This window comes from Simochromis diagramma, unplaced genomic scaffold, assembly GCF_900408965.1.
Source record: "Simochromis diagramma unplaced genomic scaffold, fSimDia1.1 OVJJ01000596.1, whole genome shotgun sequence".
Taxonomy (NCBI): domain Eukaryota; kingdom Metazoa; phylum Chordata; class Actinopteri; order Cichliformes; family Cichlidae; genus Simochromis; species Simochromis diagramma.
In genome coordinates, this window is record NW_024387245.1 from 18,286,009 (window position 1) to 18,301,776 (window position 15,768).

Sequence of the window (15,768 nt, forward strand, 5' to 3'; positions counted from 1 at the left end):
GATGACGGCTTTTAGGCTAATAGTTAGGGCTAACACACTTACCTCTCATATTTCCTCACAAAACCGATAGATCCTCCACTTCTTTTAAGTGTCTCCCAGAGCTCCGGGGGATGACGTCACACAGGTCCTCCCCCATTTTGGAAGCAATCGGCTGACTGCCATGGTGAAGGAGGCTAACCATGGTCAATAACTGTTGCGCTCCAGGTTGTACAAATAGATGAAGAAAAAAGAAAGGTCCGTCGTTTTAGCGCATTCCCAAAGATGCGGAAAGGCGAGCTAAATTGATTAGCGCTATTAAAAGAGCCAGGAGTAAGCAAAACAAGACTGAAAGATGGGACTCCAGCCGTCGGATTCCGCTTGTGCAGCGATCATTTCATATCGGGTAAGTTACCAAATACAAGCTTTCTAACATAAGAATTTTCAGTTTTTACTAGACTATCATTGTGGTTTCTGATGAGTGCAAAACCACATAGTTGCATGCATCGTGGCCTTTCTGTCGTGCTTTCTAAGTTAGCAAGCTCTAAAGTAGAAATACTGAAATGTTTGTTTATTTTTTAGGCAGAAAGAGCGATAATCCATTGAGTCCGGACTTTATTCCATCTTTTTTCAACTACGTTCTATCTCCAGAGAAGAGGAGAAGAAAAATAAGACTCGGTGTGTTCAACAGAAGACAGAAAGCAAAGCTACAATGGATAGAGCAAACAGAGATTGACAGACCACGTGACTTTCGTGCATTGCATTGTGGGTATGAGTGGCAGCAAAATCAAAACACTGCATCAAGCGCTAGCATTTCCAGCACCGGTAATCATTAATTCTGCAGTTTTAATCCCTACTTGCATTTTATTTGCCCCAAAAACAGTTATGTACAAAATGACGGAGAACACGGCAGGTCTGTCAAAGACAGATTTGACAAAAAGAAAAAAAAAAAGTATGAGGAAAAAAAATCAAAGGAGTGAAACGGTTAGACCCATACTAGCATACAGAGTGGACTAAGGACGTTGGCGTGCTGAACAACTTTCATCACGGACATATTTATTATTATTATATGGTCCTAAGTGTGAGTGCATACACTCACAAAATGTTTAGTAACTTCAGATCCCTGCAACAAGTCCAGGTCCATTTTACTTTGGTGATTTGGACTATTCCATTTCACAGCTGTTGTAAAAAAAATTTTCTTTATCTCCTGTACAGGCCAACGCAATCTATTTGTCATTTCAGGTTGTAGTATTACACAATATTTTCAGCTGTAATAGAAATATGTGTTTCGTAATTCATTCAATTTATTGTCTTTATTTATAACTGGCATTACTGTTTCATTCTATTATAGAATCTCACAAGAAAGAGGCAAAATTGTATTCCATTATGCTTTATTAGCTGCTTTGGTGAATCTGTGGTGCCCTTCCAGTGATGTAAATGAAAATGATTTGACTGATGTGCTCAACCAACAAATACACATTATAACTCTCACTTTGTTTCCTTATTGTGACTTTTGAAGGGAAAGCTTTCTTACTTACAGATATCAGAATAAGAGAATAGCAGACGTCACCTGGGCTCACTATTTTTTGTTCTTCACATCCATCTCAAATGATTTCTACTAACCACGTTTCATAGTCTTGATTAACAGATACAGATCAGAACCAAAATCAGAAAAGTTTTATTGCCTGTGTCAGTGAACAAAAATCTACAAACTAGCCACTTGCTTCAGTGGTAAGGTGCAATATAAAACATTGAATTATATAAATAACAAAAATAGCATTAATTTAGAATTTTAATTTAGGGTTTGATGATTTTCCCCTCTTGTGTGCGACATTGGGAGCAGTGTTGCCAACTTAGCGACTTTGTCGCTATATTTAGCAAGTTTTCAGACCCCTTAGCGACTTTTTTTCTAAAGAAAGTCGCTAAAAAAAGACGTGAAAGCGCGTATTGCTTTTACTCTCAACAAGCAGCGGGTGCTGTAACGCAGTCAGTTCTTCTTTTACTCTTATGCTGTTTTGTGGATCACAAGGTTTAAAACTACTTATAAACACACACACACAAAGTAACTCCACCAGAGTGCCTATTTCGGGTCACTTGCCGGTCCAAGCCCGGGTAAAGGAGCAGGGTTGGAATTGTGACGTTAAAAAAAACAATAATTGCTAAAAGAAATTTAATTTGTAGTTCTAAATAAACTCTAAATGCATTTAGGACGTTTTTTACTCACTTTATGTCTCTTCCACGATTTTATTTCTCTCTCCAACAACATAGGTTACAATTAGATTAGCATGACCAATTATGCAAATTAGGCGATGACATCATTTAGCGACTTCTAGCGACTTTTAGGACAACCAATAGCGATTTTCCTTACTGAGGAGTTGGCAACACTGATTGGGAGAGGTTGTGATACAGTTGGTCTTGCTCAGCAGCAGTCAGAGGTGGGAGAGGTGGGAAAGCTCAGAGGCCAGGATGATCTTTTGCAGATTTCTCTTTTTTATTTTGTTTAGAGTTGTTAAAAATTATGTCCTTGCATTGCTGATACTCCACTTTCTTTAAAGACTCCTCACTTAGGATGACCCACTTGCACTTCTTAGATGTAACGGCTATCTCTTCTTTTTTTTCCACTGGTATGCTGCCATGTGCTGAACAACACAGCTGACACATGTGAGCAGCTCTCACCAAGGCCAGCTGTGCAGTTACAGTGTGCTCCCAAGACAACCCCGTCTTTTCTCACTACTACCCATGGCTTCAACTGTGGGTCATTTAGCCTTTGGGAATGTTGAACCTATAAATACAATTACAAATGTTAACAATCTTGGTTAAGTACACCAAAAACACAAAATAGCTACTGACAACCAGACGCGTTTGAGCAAAGCTAATGTAAACAAAGGACAACGCTAACAATGCTAATGTTACACTGCCTGGGATAATATGACACTTACCTTTTCGGGGATGATGAAGAATTTTTTTTGCTTGAAGATTCCACAGCCGAATGTTTGTTACAAAGCCAGATTGTACGGTGGCCCTGAGAGGCCAAACGAACTGCAACTTCAGAAAGCACTTGCAAAAAGAAAAATGCTGCAAAAAGAAAAATGCTGCAAAAAGAAAAACACTTGCAAAAAGAAAAATGCTGCAAAAAGAAAAATGCTGCAAAAAGAAAAACACTTGCAAAAAGAAAAATGCTGCAAAAAGAAAAACGCAGCAAAAGCACACAAAGCACAACGGAAATAGGAAAAAAGACAACGGAAATGTTTCTGGGGAGACAATAACCGGACGGACCAGTTGCACGAACCAAAACATGCTAACAAGTGCACTGGGACTGGGAGACACTTCAAAGAAGTGGAGCGGCCAAAGAGTAAACTTTCAAAAGTAAGTTCTGAATATTATGTCACTTATTTATGTGCAAATGTTAGCCGTTAGATAGTCGACCTTAATCTTACAGAGAATGTGATGATTTTGTGGATAATTAAAGTCAGTCATATATCCACAAACACAACAGGCTGAAAGTCAGTGATGCTGCTCAGTTTGCAGTCCTGAATATCACGGCACAAGCAGGATTCACTGCACTGTTAATGTTCGCTATGTTATATTGCTGCCTCTGTTCGGTGGTGTCGAGCCAAACGGACTTTAATGTGTGTTTGAACGAGCTGACGGTTCACTCGTTAAGCTGAAAGAAAGATGCTTTAATCACAGCAGTCACACATGTGTCCACTGTACCATCTGGGAACTCTTCTTGTTTAGCACTCGTAATAACACAAACACTAAATCCTCCATCTCTTGTGCTGTTTTGTAGCAGTGTATACACCTGAGAGTGTCACCTGTCTGTCTGTCCTGCACTCTCTCTCCATTTCTTTCTCTCTGATTGTGGAATAAAAGTATGAACATGTATTTATAAGTTACACTTGTGTTTGAATCCTGCAGCTTATCACACATTTGATTTCCATGTGTGACAACTGCAAGTGTCCAGAGTGAGGACAGACTGAGGGACCCACTGCTGCACATCATCTGTGAGGCTTTGCATCCCTGATGATCCACCAGGACAAACTCAACAGTGTGTGAGGAAGAGGAGGAGGAAGAGCCAGCAGCAGCTGACAGATGGAGAGAATAGACAGACTGTTCCCTGTTTGTGAAGGACTGCTAGGAAAGTTTAACATAACTGTCTGTGCTGAATCAGTCTTATTAGGTAATGTTCAAATAATGTTATCATCCCAGTGTTTTCAGTGTGGGAGAAAGTACTCAGGGCCTTCAAGTTACACACTATGAAAGGCAGCAACAAGTTTAATGTTCAGAAACCTAAAGTATGTATCAGCAGCAGAATGGAGCTAAAAATAAATGTTTGTTTCAGTTCTATGAAGCTTTGAGTATTTTGGATCAGTAGCACTGCTGTGTTTGTTGAATCATATTGCTGTAATTGTTTATATGCTTTATATATTCTGAGGTAAGTTGATCTATAGTGTTACATCATATTCTATAAGGATGTTATGTGTTTGTATACTTTCTGCCCAGTTTGACCCATTTAGCAGAAGCCAGCCTGTTTAAGGCTCTGATATCTATTCTGTATGACTTAAAGCAGTTATGACATGGTCTGATTTTCTCACCCAATAAAGGAATATTTCATATATCAGTCTACTCTTCATTCTATCAGAAACAGTTTTCACAGCTCGTACATTTTCTTTTTACACATATATGTAAGCATTGAGCCAAATTTAGTAATGCCAACATATTAAAAGAACAATATTTGTCTCTTATATATAATACATCTATATATACACTGTCACAGATACTTGTGTTTAAGTGAAGATTTAAGGTGATAGGAAATATAAATAAATGCAACTTGAATCTTTACTGAAGCTCAGTGTTTGGCACAGAGTTCATGTTCACTGCTGTAATAACTAATAATGATTAATATAATATTGGCCATATTATATTTACATTACCAAAGTGAGATGACTTTAGTCTCATGAACAACATTAGCTAATTGTTATTTACTAGCTAATCTTAAATGACTGTTCAGTACAAAAATGAAGCCCAACAATCATGTTTTACAGTCCTGTGGTCTCAGCCTCAGATACTTATCAAATCACACAAAGCTCATGTAGAAACAAATGTACAAAATATGTTCTCCTTCATTTCTGTCAAACAAAGCTGTATGAAACGTTTCCAGCTGTTAGTATCATGGTTGCTAGGCAACCTGGGCAGCGTGACGGAGGCTAGACCGTCCCATTTCACAAGCCTACAAGCCTCGCACTTCCGGCCTCAGCAGTCTTTGAGTACGCGGCCCTTGAGGACCGTTAAGGCTGCGTACTTTAAGGCTGCAGACCCTGAATTGGGAAACAGTCCCTGAATTGGGATACAGCCATACATACATGTTTTGGTTCGTGCAACTGGTCCGTTCGGTTATTGTCTCCCCAGAAACATTTCCGTTGTCTTTTTTCCTATTTCCGTTGTGCTTTGTGTGCTTTTGCAGCATTTTTCTTTTTGCAGCGTTTTTCTTTTTGCAGCATTTTTCTTTTTGCAAGTGTTTTTCTTTTTCCAGCATTTTTTCTTTTTGCAGCATTTTTCTTTTTGCAAGTGTTTTCTGAAGTTGCAGTCCGTTTGGCCTCTCAGGGCCACCGTAAGATTGGGTCCATTTGTAACCCTCCAGGCTTTTGTAGGCTTTTAAAGAGTCTCCCGAGTAGTGCGATGGGAAGTTTATAAGGTAGTTATGTATGTCCGGATAGCATAGATCTGGGATGCTGAAATACTTTTGAAAAGCACGCCAGGAGCATTATACGGGTCGGTAATATTTAACCTGTTTATTTTTTTTTGATATACAGCTCGATGTCATGCGAATTAAAGTGGGATGAATACTCCGATGGCTGAAAAGTTTCTGCAGTGCCTCTTACAGTGGCGCTGTTCATGTTGCTGCCAAAATGGTCACCTGACAGCTGGTAGTCACATGGGGTCCGGAGCTTATTTTGCTTCCTGCAACTGGTCTGTCGGATCTTTTTTCCTATTTCCGTTGTCGTTTTTCCTATATCCGTTGTGCTTTTTCCTATTTCTGTTGTTGTTTTTCTTATTTCCGTTGTGTTTTGTGTGCTTTTGCAGCGTTTTTCTTATTGCTGGTGTTTTCTGAAGTTGCAGTCCATTTGGCCTCCCAGGGCCACCATAGTTTTAGCTGTTTTGTGGTTGTAGAGATTTTGTGAGGTTTAACCTGAGATTCTGGCGTTTCGGGCAAAATAAATGTATATTTAAAAATCGATTCTGGATTTTAATGAATCAATATCACGTTATCCAAGCCAGAATCTATTTTAATCAATAAATTGATAATCAAAACCCACCCCTAGTAATAACTATCTGAAAGATGGGTGGAAACAAGCTTTGCTGATTATGAAATTATGCATTTTATAAACTGCAATCTTGTGTGCATCAAATGAACCTTGGTTATACAGTACTGTGCAAGTCTTGAGGCTTTATAGTTTTCTTGGAAAAAGGGAAATAGGTGGAATAGATTATTAAAATCTGCAAACACAAATGCAAATATAATACATATAGCAAAAGCAGAGTTTGTACTGTTCTAGCAAGCTTGAAAGTCAGTATTTGATCTGACCACTTTTATTCTTCAATACACTGCCTGAACTCTCTTCGGGAAACTTTCTCTTAATTACCTTTTGTTTTGTTTTCTGTCAAGATGAACCCACACTGCTCGAAGAATTTTCCTGAAGGAAAACGCAGCGTTTTCAACATGCTCTGGAAAATGCATACATTCGAAGACGGTGCTTATGCGTCACAGTGTGGACAGCGAAAACGGAGACTTTTGAAAACGATGACGCATGTTATTCATATGATGCAGTTATGTGACCAATTTAACAAAGATAGCAGAGGGCATTATACAGCAGTTGTTTTGTTTGCTTTCAATTTTGACAGCCTTATTAAAGATCAATATCAGTTTGTACATGCTTCAGATAGCTTTTCTTCAAATTCTTTAATTCTCACTCACTTTTGCAACTTTGTACTTTTGTGTTACTCGCAGCAACAACTCCACCTCATTGTTAGCCCATTTAAAAAACTTGGTGCATTTACCAGAAAGTAAATAAACGGCAGACAGAAATGAGGCAGGCCGAATCTTCTTGCATTTCACTCATGCGCAGTACTGGAACGTAAGCGTTTTCGGCCGTTTCAATGTGGACGCACAACTCCGCGAAAATGACTGAAAACGCTAGTGTGGACGCGGAGCGTTTTCAGACAAAAATGCCGTTTTCACATCTATCAGGGCTAGTGTGGACGTAGCCTTAAGGGATGATTTTGACTGAGTCATAGGTCAGTGTTAAGTAGCTTAACAACCAATAAAAACATTCCTCTCAAAATGATCAGGTACAAGGACTAGACTGAAAATGAGTGACAATGCAACCATTCTCCAAAGAAAATCTTGGAAAGACCTTCAGAAAGTCAAGAGAGTGCTCAAGACCACTTTAAAAAATCTCCTTGGAAAAAAATATGAAAATTTGGGGCATGGCTCAAGACTTTTTTCACAGTACTGTATTTCATTTCCTCCTTTGGTAATAGTAATATGAACAATTAACTGGTTCATAGAGTCATAGTTATGTACATCAATGTACTTCTTTCGTTAGAAATGTCCCTTTAATTTGGCATACCCAAGCCTTTTGACCCATGAGCCCTGCAAACGTTTATCTGCGTGGAAAAAAGCTCAGAAAGCTTATTTTCAATAACAAAAAATCATATTTTGGAAAACATTTATCCTGCACAAATAGTACAACATACAAATCCAGGGGTAAATATACCAGATGTTATCAATTATCAGTACTTGTAGAAGAATGTTATGGTAAAAGTATGACAACCTACATACAACCCACAAGTATTTGCTGATATTATAGTGCCTCAGCATTATAACAGACTGGGTCGTTTCTGCTGACTAATATTTTAAACAATTAATGGACTTGAACAAAGATCCAGTAATTACCCAGTAAACAAAACCAAACGTTTCACTAATATTCTAATCCTAACTCAGAAATTTACAAAAAAACAAAAACATGATTACTTAACAGAAGCAACCATTAACACATCTACAGAAATCTGAACACAAGTTCCCCGAGTGTGAGAACGATTATCCTTTTTTGCATATGTTGGTTCTTGATTCTAAGAGTCTATGTGACCCTGTGTAGTGTGAACAGCTGACAGACAAGGTTCCATACCTGATATATAAACAGGCCTGAACATAAGTGGGAGCTACTCTGGGATTAAACTTCAAGATGAATGCCCTCCAGACTGCATTTTTCTTTGCTCTAGGCCTCTGTATTGGTGAGTACAGCATGTCTGTTGCTGTTAAACTATACATATCATGAATAGAAACACATCCCATTAGGGTATAAATCATAGTTCTATCCTGTGCTTGTGCTTCAGCCCAGTCCTTAGACTACAAGGCACTCAACCAGTTCAGAAATATGATCCTGTGTGCAATGCCTGATAGCTGGCCTGCTCTTGACTATGCTGATTATGGCTGTTATTGTGGAATGGGGGGCTCTGGCACACCCGTGGATGATCTGGATAGGTAATGGGTTAGCCATTCTACTTAACACATACCCCAAAAGAGTTTTTTTTCCTCAGTAATCACCATTATTCATGTTTTGACTTGTAGGTGCTGCCAGGTGCATGACCAGTGTTACACTGATGCTATGCAGCACCCTGAATGCTGGCCCATCCTGGACAATCCTTACACTGAGTTCTATGACTATAATTGTGATGACCAAAATAAAAAGATCACCTGTGGCAGTGAGTACTCAAAAAAGCTGATTGGCATTTAACTTTATAGTAGCACTTGTTGGCCTTCTGGTTATTGCGAAGTGAATTTTGAGCTCTTTATTTTCTCTTCTTCAGACAACAACAATGAATGTGAGATGTTCATCTGTGAGTGTGACAGAAAGGCTGCTGAATGTTTTGCAAGGTCTTCTTGGAATCCTGAGCATGAGCACCTTCCCAGTGACCAGTGTCAATAAGACCCCTGCAAACAACTATATTGAACCAAGAATTCAATCTTTCAGATATGTTTATCCTTTTAAAAGTGATGTAACGCTCTTTCAGTGTAGAAATATTGTGATGGTTAACATGGGTAATGTGATTTTGTATGGAGCAGCCTATGACCATCCATGGGTTCCTACATTCACTAAATTGCTTATCTTGGATTGTAGTTGTGATCCTGCATTGTTTCCTCTGTTATATGACATTTGCCAAAGTATAATCTTTAAAGATTATTGCCAATAGAGGGCACTCTGCTCTACTTGTTTCCTTTTGTGGCCAACAAGAAAACATTGAAAGGATATTATTGACATGGATTAATTTGATGTTTGGTCTGTGTTGGCTGGATTCAGTATAATATCTGTAACAGTCTCATTTTGTAACACCAAACTTAAACTAATAAAAACTGAACAGTGAAGTGAAGTAGATCTCAAAAAGCAACACCTCTCAACAAATATAAAGATCATTTGGAGAATGGTTGATGTCAATTGTTTCACATAAAAATTCATTGACATCTATCATTCTTGAAAGGCTTACAAAACCATTTCTAAGGCTTTGAGACTCCAGTGAACCACGATAAGAGGTGGGACCTAATATCCATAAATAGAGAAAACTTGGAACGGTAATCAAACTTCACAGGATTGGCTGACCTACCAATATTACCCTAAGAATGCATGGACTAGGCATCCAGGAGGTTAAGTTAAAGCTAGAGTCATCCTCATCCTAGCATCCTTTATTCTATTGCACTGGCACATCGAACTGGTTGCTAATGCAATTAGGTTTAGCGGGCAATTACTTTTTTACATTGTGCCAGACAAGTTTGGAAAGCTTTTTTCTTATTACATCATATTTTAAAATTTTCATTCTGTATTTGCTCAAGTGGTCTTTTTCTGATAGAAAAATTGGTTTAATGACCTGTAACATGTAAGTCTGCCAAATTTGCATTAAAACAAATCACACAAATTGGCAAAGGAAGCTTTTTCATAGCACTGCTTTCACAGCGTTTTTATTTATTTAAAAATAAGATACTTTGCATCAAGCACTATAATGTAGCATTTGTAACATATACAAATACACATGATATTCAAAATATACAAATAATTCTACTAAGACATCTAGTCGTTTTGTGTACTATTATGTTTGTGAAGGTTCTCAGTCATCCAGGTCATCGTAGTCAAAGGAGCTTGCAAAGAAAAGCGTCTGGACTTCTTTAAGTTGCTTGAAGACGTTTCACCTCTCATCAGAGAAGCTTCTTCAGTTTTAAGGTCAAATGGTGGGGAGTCCCAGATTTAAACCTAGTGGGAGTATCCCCCCACAGAGGGACAAAAGGACCCCCTGATGATCCTCTAATCGCCTGAGCCAAGGTGTGAAACTGGGTGTGGGTCCCAATCAGCCAGGGTTTTGGGTTTTGTTCCCTCTAAGCTTGAAGGGAAAAAGAAGGAACACATGCATGTAAAGGAAGCACTCAAAACATGCGGTTATCCTAAATGGGTGTTCTTAAAGTCAGCAAAGAGGCACAGAAAAGAAGATCAGACACCAGTGAGGGAGGATAAGAAGGACAGACGCAACAACATTGTCATCCCCTATGTAGCCGGTGTATCAAAAAAAATTAGGAGAGTTTTCTCCAAGCACGACATCCCGGTGCATTTAAGACCCAGCAACACGCTCAGACAAAAACTGGTTCACCCGAAAGAAAAAACTCCAAAACACAGACTTAACAATGTGGTGTATGCTGTACAGTGCAGCGAGGAATGCCCAGACCTCTACATTGGAGAGACCAAACAGCCACTTCACAAGCGCATCGCACAACATAGAAGAGCCACCCCCACAGGACAAGACTCAGCAGTCCATCTGCATCTTAAGGATAAAGGACACTCTTTCGAGGATGCCAATGTTCACATTTTGGACAGAGAGGACAGATGGTTTGAAAGAGGAGTGAAAGAAGTCATCTATGTCCACTGTGAGCGACCATCTTTGAACAGAGGCGGTGGTTTACCACACAAACTGTCTTCCATCTATAATCCAGTTTTGAGTTCCCTCCCCAGATGCCTTAACGCTCACTCACACCCTGGGCCATCTGACCTCAGGAATTTGCATGATAAGGTGGGGCCAGGTTTCACAATGAGCTCACCCAAAACCCTGGCTGATTGGGACCCACACCCAGTTTCACACCCAGTTTCACACCTTGGCTCAGGCGATTAGAGGATCATCAGGGGGTCCTTTTGTCTCTCTGCGGGGGGATACTCCCACTAGGTTTATATCTGGGACTCTCCACCATTTGACCTTAGAACTGAAGAAGCTTCTCGGATGAGAGGTGAAACGTCTTCAAGCAACTTAAAGAAGTCCAGACGCTTTTCTTTGCAAGCTCCTTTGACTGTGTACTATTATCATCAACTATATCAACTATAATCATTTAATCTTGAAAGAAAAAAAAAAGTTTGCCTTTCATTGTTGCAACTCTTTGGGTGACCCATTTTTCTGGATTGACTGAATGTGACTGTTATAGATATAGACCAATGACTGTAGAAAACATGGACAACGCGACCGCACCTCCTCCCACAATGGTAGGACCCCAGTCTGACCCCAGTTCCATCCGATAACATGTAGGAGGCGGGGTTTATGACCTATACTGCAGCCAGACACCAGGGGGCAATAGCGACGTTTTGACTTAATTTTTGGGGAGCTGTCGCGTCGTCCATGTTTTCTACAGTCATTGGAGACGTGCACATGACTTGAACTAATCACAGACACTATTTCCTATGTTTTATGTGCTGAGTATGTGTTTAATGTTTTTATTAACACCATTGATCCAAGTACTCACGTTGTTTTTTTTCCATCCTGGAAGATAAAGAAAGAAGGTAGTTTGATATAAACATCAAATACATTTAAATTATTCCAAATAGATCATTTACTTGTTGTTGTTCCTATCGTAGACAGAGTTTTAGTTAATTGTGAGTTTATAGAAAAAGCATAAATCATGTCACTACAGTCTACTTGCTTTTAGCAAGCCACTTCTGTTAGCTACCCAAAGCTCACTCTTTGTGATCACAGCTGTGGCTGCAGCCCACTGGATCAGTCTGCAGGCTATTGTTCAGACAACATGAGCTTTAGCACTGTAATCACCAGCAGCTGGTAGCTGGCTTCTGGCCACCACCCAGCTGTGCCTGCTGCTCTCTAAAAGATAAAATGAGAGAGAAAAAAAGATATCGACCAGTGAAAAGTCTTTCTCAGACGTAATGCCTTGTGTGGATGTCTGCATACAGTCTTTTAATATTTATGTAGTAGTTGCCATTATCATGGTTCCTCAACAAATGACTATAGTGTTGATGGCTATGCCTTACTTTGACTTGTCTGAATTGATGAACAGGAAACCTTAATGTCCACACTGTTTCAATTTGGGGCTTCAGTGTCTTGCCCAAGGACTGTACCCCAGGTCTCCAGAGATTAGATTGTGAATACTGTGCACTATAGAATGCAATGGGTCCTCAAAACAAAATGACAAATGAGGGTGTTTATCAGCAGCTTGCAAAATGACCAACATCCCAGTCCCACTGGCAGGAGGTTGTCATTTGTGACTGCGGTTTTCATGTGGCAAAAAATACAAAATATGACATGCATCATCAATATGGGTAATTCATTTTTAAGAATGAAAATGTTTTTAAAGAATTATTTTGGAACCTTTATTCAGAGAATGTATCTCAGTACTGGGAAAAAATACTTGACATTGTTGTTTAGCTTATCTTTTAGTAGGTGGAAGAGGTGGGAAATATAATACTCAAATGAAATAGTAAAAAAAAAAAGTAAAATAAATAAATAGGTACTTAAGGCTACAAGGTGTGAAAACCAGCTTCATCTGTGAATGCCCCAAATGCAACACCCCAGCTGTTTAGCTATGACAGTTCCAAAAAGGTTTGTTGTTTTTTCTGGGAGCTGTCCTGTGTGAAATGAAAGAGTAGGACAAAGAAACCAGCCCAAAGATTAGAATAAATAGAACAAAAGCAACAATAGCATCCTCCGTGTGGTTTTAATATCTAATAATGACTCCACCTTTGTATGTACTGTAAACACAAACTCATGCATTATCCAAAGTACATGCTGTCCCTTATGCTGCCATGGTTACATGGTGTTTGCCACTCCAGTCATGTGCATGACAAGATGTAACAGTTCCCAGGGTGTGTTTGAACACAACGTCCCATTCAAAGCTTGTCTGTCACCTCGCCCAGAAGATCTGTTTTGTTTTGTTAATTTATTCTTTCTGGTATGTATGACGCACAAGAGGGAAACACACACCAGAGCCAGAACTGAGGCCAGAGAAATAATGTCTGTGTGAATATACAAGTCCATTCATTGTGTTAGCTCATCAAAAAAGATTTTTGGAATAATTACCTTTATCTGCTGATATATGTTTTTGCTCTTAAGCAAATATAGGTCTCATGTTTTTTGCTTTTCCCCCAGTGATGTTATGTCACACTACAACATGCGGCTATGCAATATTGCACAGTTTACCTTGCCAAGGAGATGGACAAAAAGACAAATTATATTTTAAGACAGTTTTAATCAGAATATCAAGTCAAACAAGTTTTCACATTTCAAAAGGGAAGTTAAGCTTAGGAGGTGGAGGTGCATTATGTTTGAATTGTTTCAAGGGTATATTACAGATCAACCAGCACTGTCCACTGAAAACCTCCACAAGGTTTAAGTATCTGTGACTCTCCATCATTTAGTTTCAGAATTGAAAAAGTCTCTTGATGAAAATGTCTTCACGAAACTTAAAGAAGTCCAGTCGCTTTCTTTGCAAGCTTCTTAGACTACCATGTCCTGGATGACTGAGAATCTGTGCAGACATATACAGCACGGTAGATTTCATAAGCATGTACCCCTCCCCAAAGCCATTGTTTCTTAAATATTTTAAGTTAAAATAATATTTCTTAAGTCTGTGAAGAGGGTATTGGGTGATTTCAATTTGGACGCACTTTCCAATCTTCCCTGAGTCTTTTGAATATACTGTAGATCAGCGCAGTTCTGCACACTGATGGACTTGTGTAAAGGCCACGACAGTGACCTATGCTTTGAAAGTGTGGGGTAAGAACGATTAGTGTTGTCTTGGTTCACATTTGATCTTTCTTTTTCCATCCACACTCTGTAATTTTGTCCCCCGTTGTTGTCCCAGTGTGGTGTAGCGCAAGGCCCTGGTCTGAATGACACACAAAACTCAGTTCGCTCCCTTGGATCCATGTTGTGAGTTAAGCTTAAGTTGAAGCCAAAAACATCCACATCAGACCCCCCACAGCGATGTTGCCACAAGAATGTGCAAGGAATGTCACGATGGCTGCGCCAGGAGTCAAAGGTCACCCTTATGCACACATCCTTTTCAGTAGCGACATGGGCAACAAACACTTTACCACTTAAGACGTACTCAGAAATGTTGCAGCTTTCCAGCTGTACTTTCATATCTTGCAAACGTGCAAGAAAGGCTTTCTGGTCCTGGGCTGGCTGAGGGAAACCCAGCCGCAACTTGTAGGGATTCAGTTTATCAGAGGTTGACTGCTGGCCTTCCAGTTTGGCTGGAGAGGGTCTCATCGCCAGGGTATAAGTGGGAGACAAAGGTTCAGGAATAAACATACGCACAGCAGTAAGTGCAAATCCTTTGGCATCTGCAAACACAACTTGCTTCTTGATTTCTCTGCTGATGTGCTTGCGTAAACAGCTCCGAGTATTTTCTGGTGCTGAGTGAGGGAAGCGCAACAATTGTGATGGTAAAGATGAAGTGGAAGGCAAGGATGGATGTGATAATGGATAAGGGGTCTTCACTGGATAGTCAGTATGGTTACAAGGAGGCTTTGTGGATTTCAGGTGCGACATGGAAAACAGTTCATAAAGTTGTTGCTCCTGCCTGAGGCTCAGACACTTAGCCATTTCAACTGGATTCACAGTGTGCTGGGGATGACTAAAGGCATGAAGAACTCTAAGAAAAAAAAGATCATAGGTTTAAAATCAGATCTATTTTTATATAGATAAATGAAATTATAGATATAATTTATCCTATATTTCAACATAAAAAATATTTTGTGAATTCTGATGTTAATACAGTTACCACATAAAATATATATAAATATATAACAGTAACTTACCTTGTACAGCTCATTTTCAGACTGTAAATGTGACAATGGAAGTCTTTTGTCTTTTCTTGAAAGCTGCAGTAAACTCAGGCAATCTATAAATGCAAAAGAGGAAATATAAGAAATAAAACATCTTAGTAAACCCAACAGTCAATGAATTAACTATAAACATGACGTGACAAATAAATGCAAGGTGATTCAAATTTTTAAGTGCGAAATGTACTTACAGGTTATAACAGTAACCATATGCTTAATCAAATCCGCCACTGAGAAAGAGCAAAAGAGCACCTCAGTTGCAGTCTGTTCGTGCTGTCTCTGGAGCTTCCCTGACAAGTTTGAGAATAAGGCAGCACTGTCTATGACACCATGCCTACATGTGGGTATAGTTTAGCCAATGAAATCAAGCTGCTTTCTTTATATCCTGCCCCTTAAGAACTGATATGTGAAAGGCGGTCTCAAAGTTTTCCTTTTATGGAGTTCTGGCCAAACTAAGTGTGTTTAATGGTGAAGGTGAACCAGAGTATGATTTCAGCTCCATCAATACAAATGTAACCTTTTAAATGATCTCTCCTTTTACAGTTCAGATTTAAAAGTATAGCAGACACAGGAAAGGCACTCATTTCTGAGATTATGGACAAGATGTATTGCTAACAGAAACGTAATG

General features: G+C 39.3%; 2 protein-coding genes and 1 long non-coding RNA gene across 3 annotated transcripts; 2 read left to right on the top strand and 1 right to left on the bottom strand.

Annotated features, from left to right (window-relative positions):
* Positions 1-1,467, top strand: LOC120747435. Its single transcript, XR_005699120.1, has 2 exons — positions 1-382; positions 559-1,467. It is a non-coding gene; the product is annotated as an uncharacterized LOC120747435 (long non-coding RNA).
* Positions 1,468-5,573: 4,106 nt separating this feature from the next.
* Positions 5,574-10,202, top strand: LOC120714607 (phospholipase A2-like). The gene is made up of 4 exons (XM_040000921.1): positions 5,574-8,271; positions 8,374-8,521; positions 8,609-8,742; positions 8,848-10,202. The coding sequence occupies exons 1-4, from the start codon at positions 8,223-8,225 to the stop codon at positions 8,964-8,966; spliced, it is 450 nt and encodes a 149-aa protein (XP_039856855.1). The 5' UTR covers positions 5,574-8,222; the 3' UTR covers positions 8,967-10,202.
* Positions 10,203-13,520: 3,318 nt separating this feature from the next.
* Positions 13,521-15,490, bottom strand: si:dkey-242g16.2 (uncharacterized protein LOC336380 homolog). The gene is made up of 3 exons (XM_040000606.1): positions 15,332-15,490; positions 15,117-15,199; positions 13,521-14,950 (listed from the first exon to the last, which is right to left on the bottom strand). Exons 2-3 carry the CDS (start codon positions 15,128-15,130, stop codon positions 13,894-13,896), a joined length of 1,071 nt encoding a protein of 356 aa, XP_039856540.1. The 5' UTR covers positions 15,131-15,199; positions 15,332-15,490; the 3' UTR covers positions 13,521-13,893.
* Between the last annotated feature and the right edge of the window lie 278 nt (positions 15,491-15,768).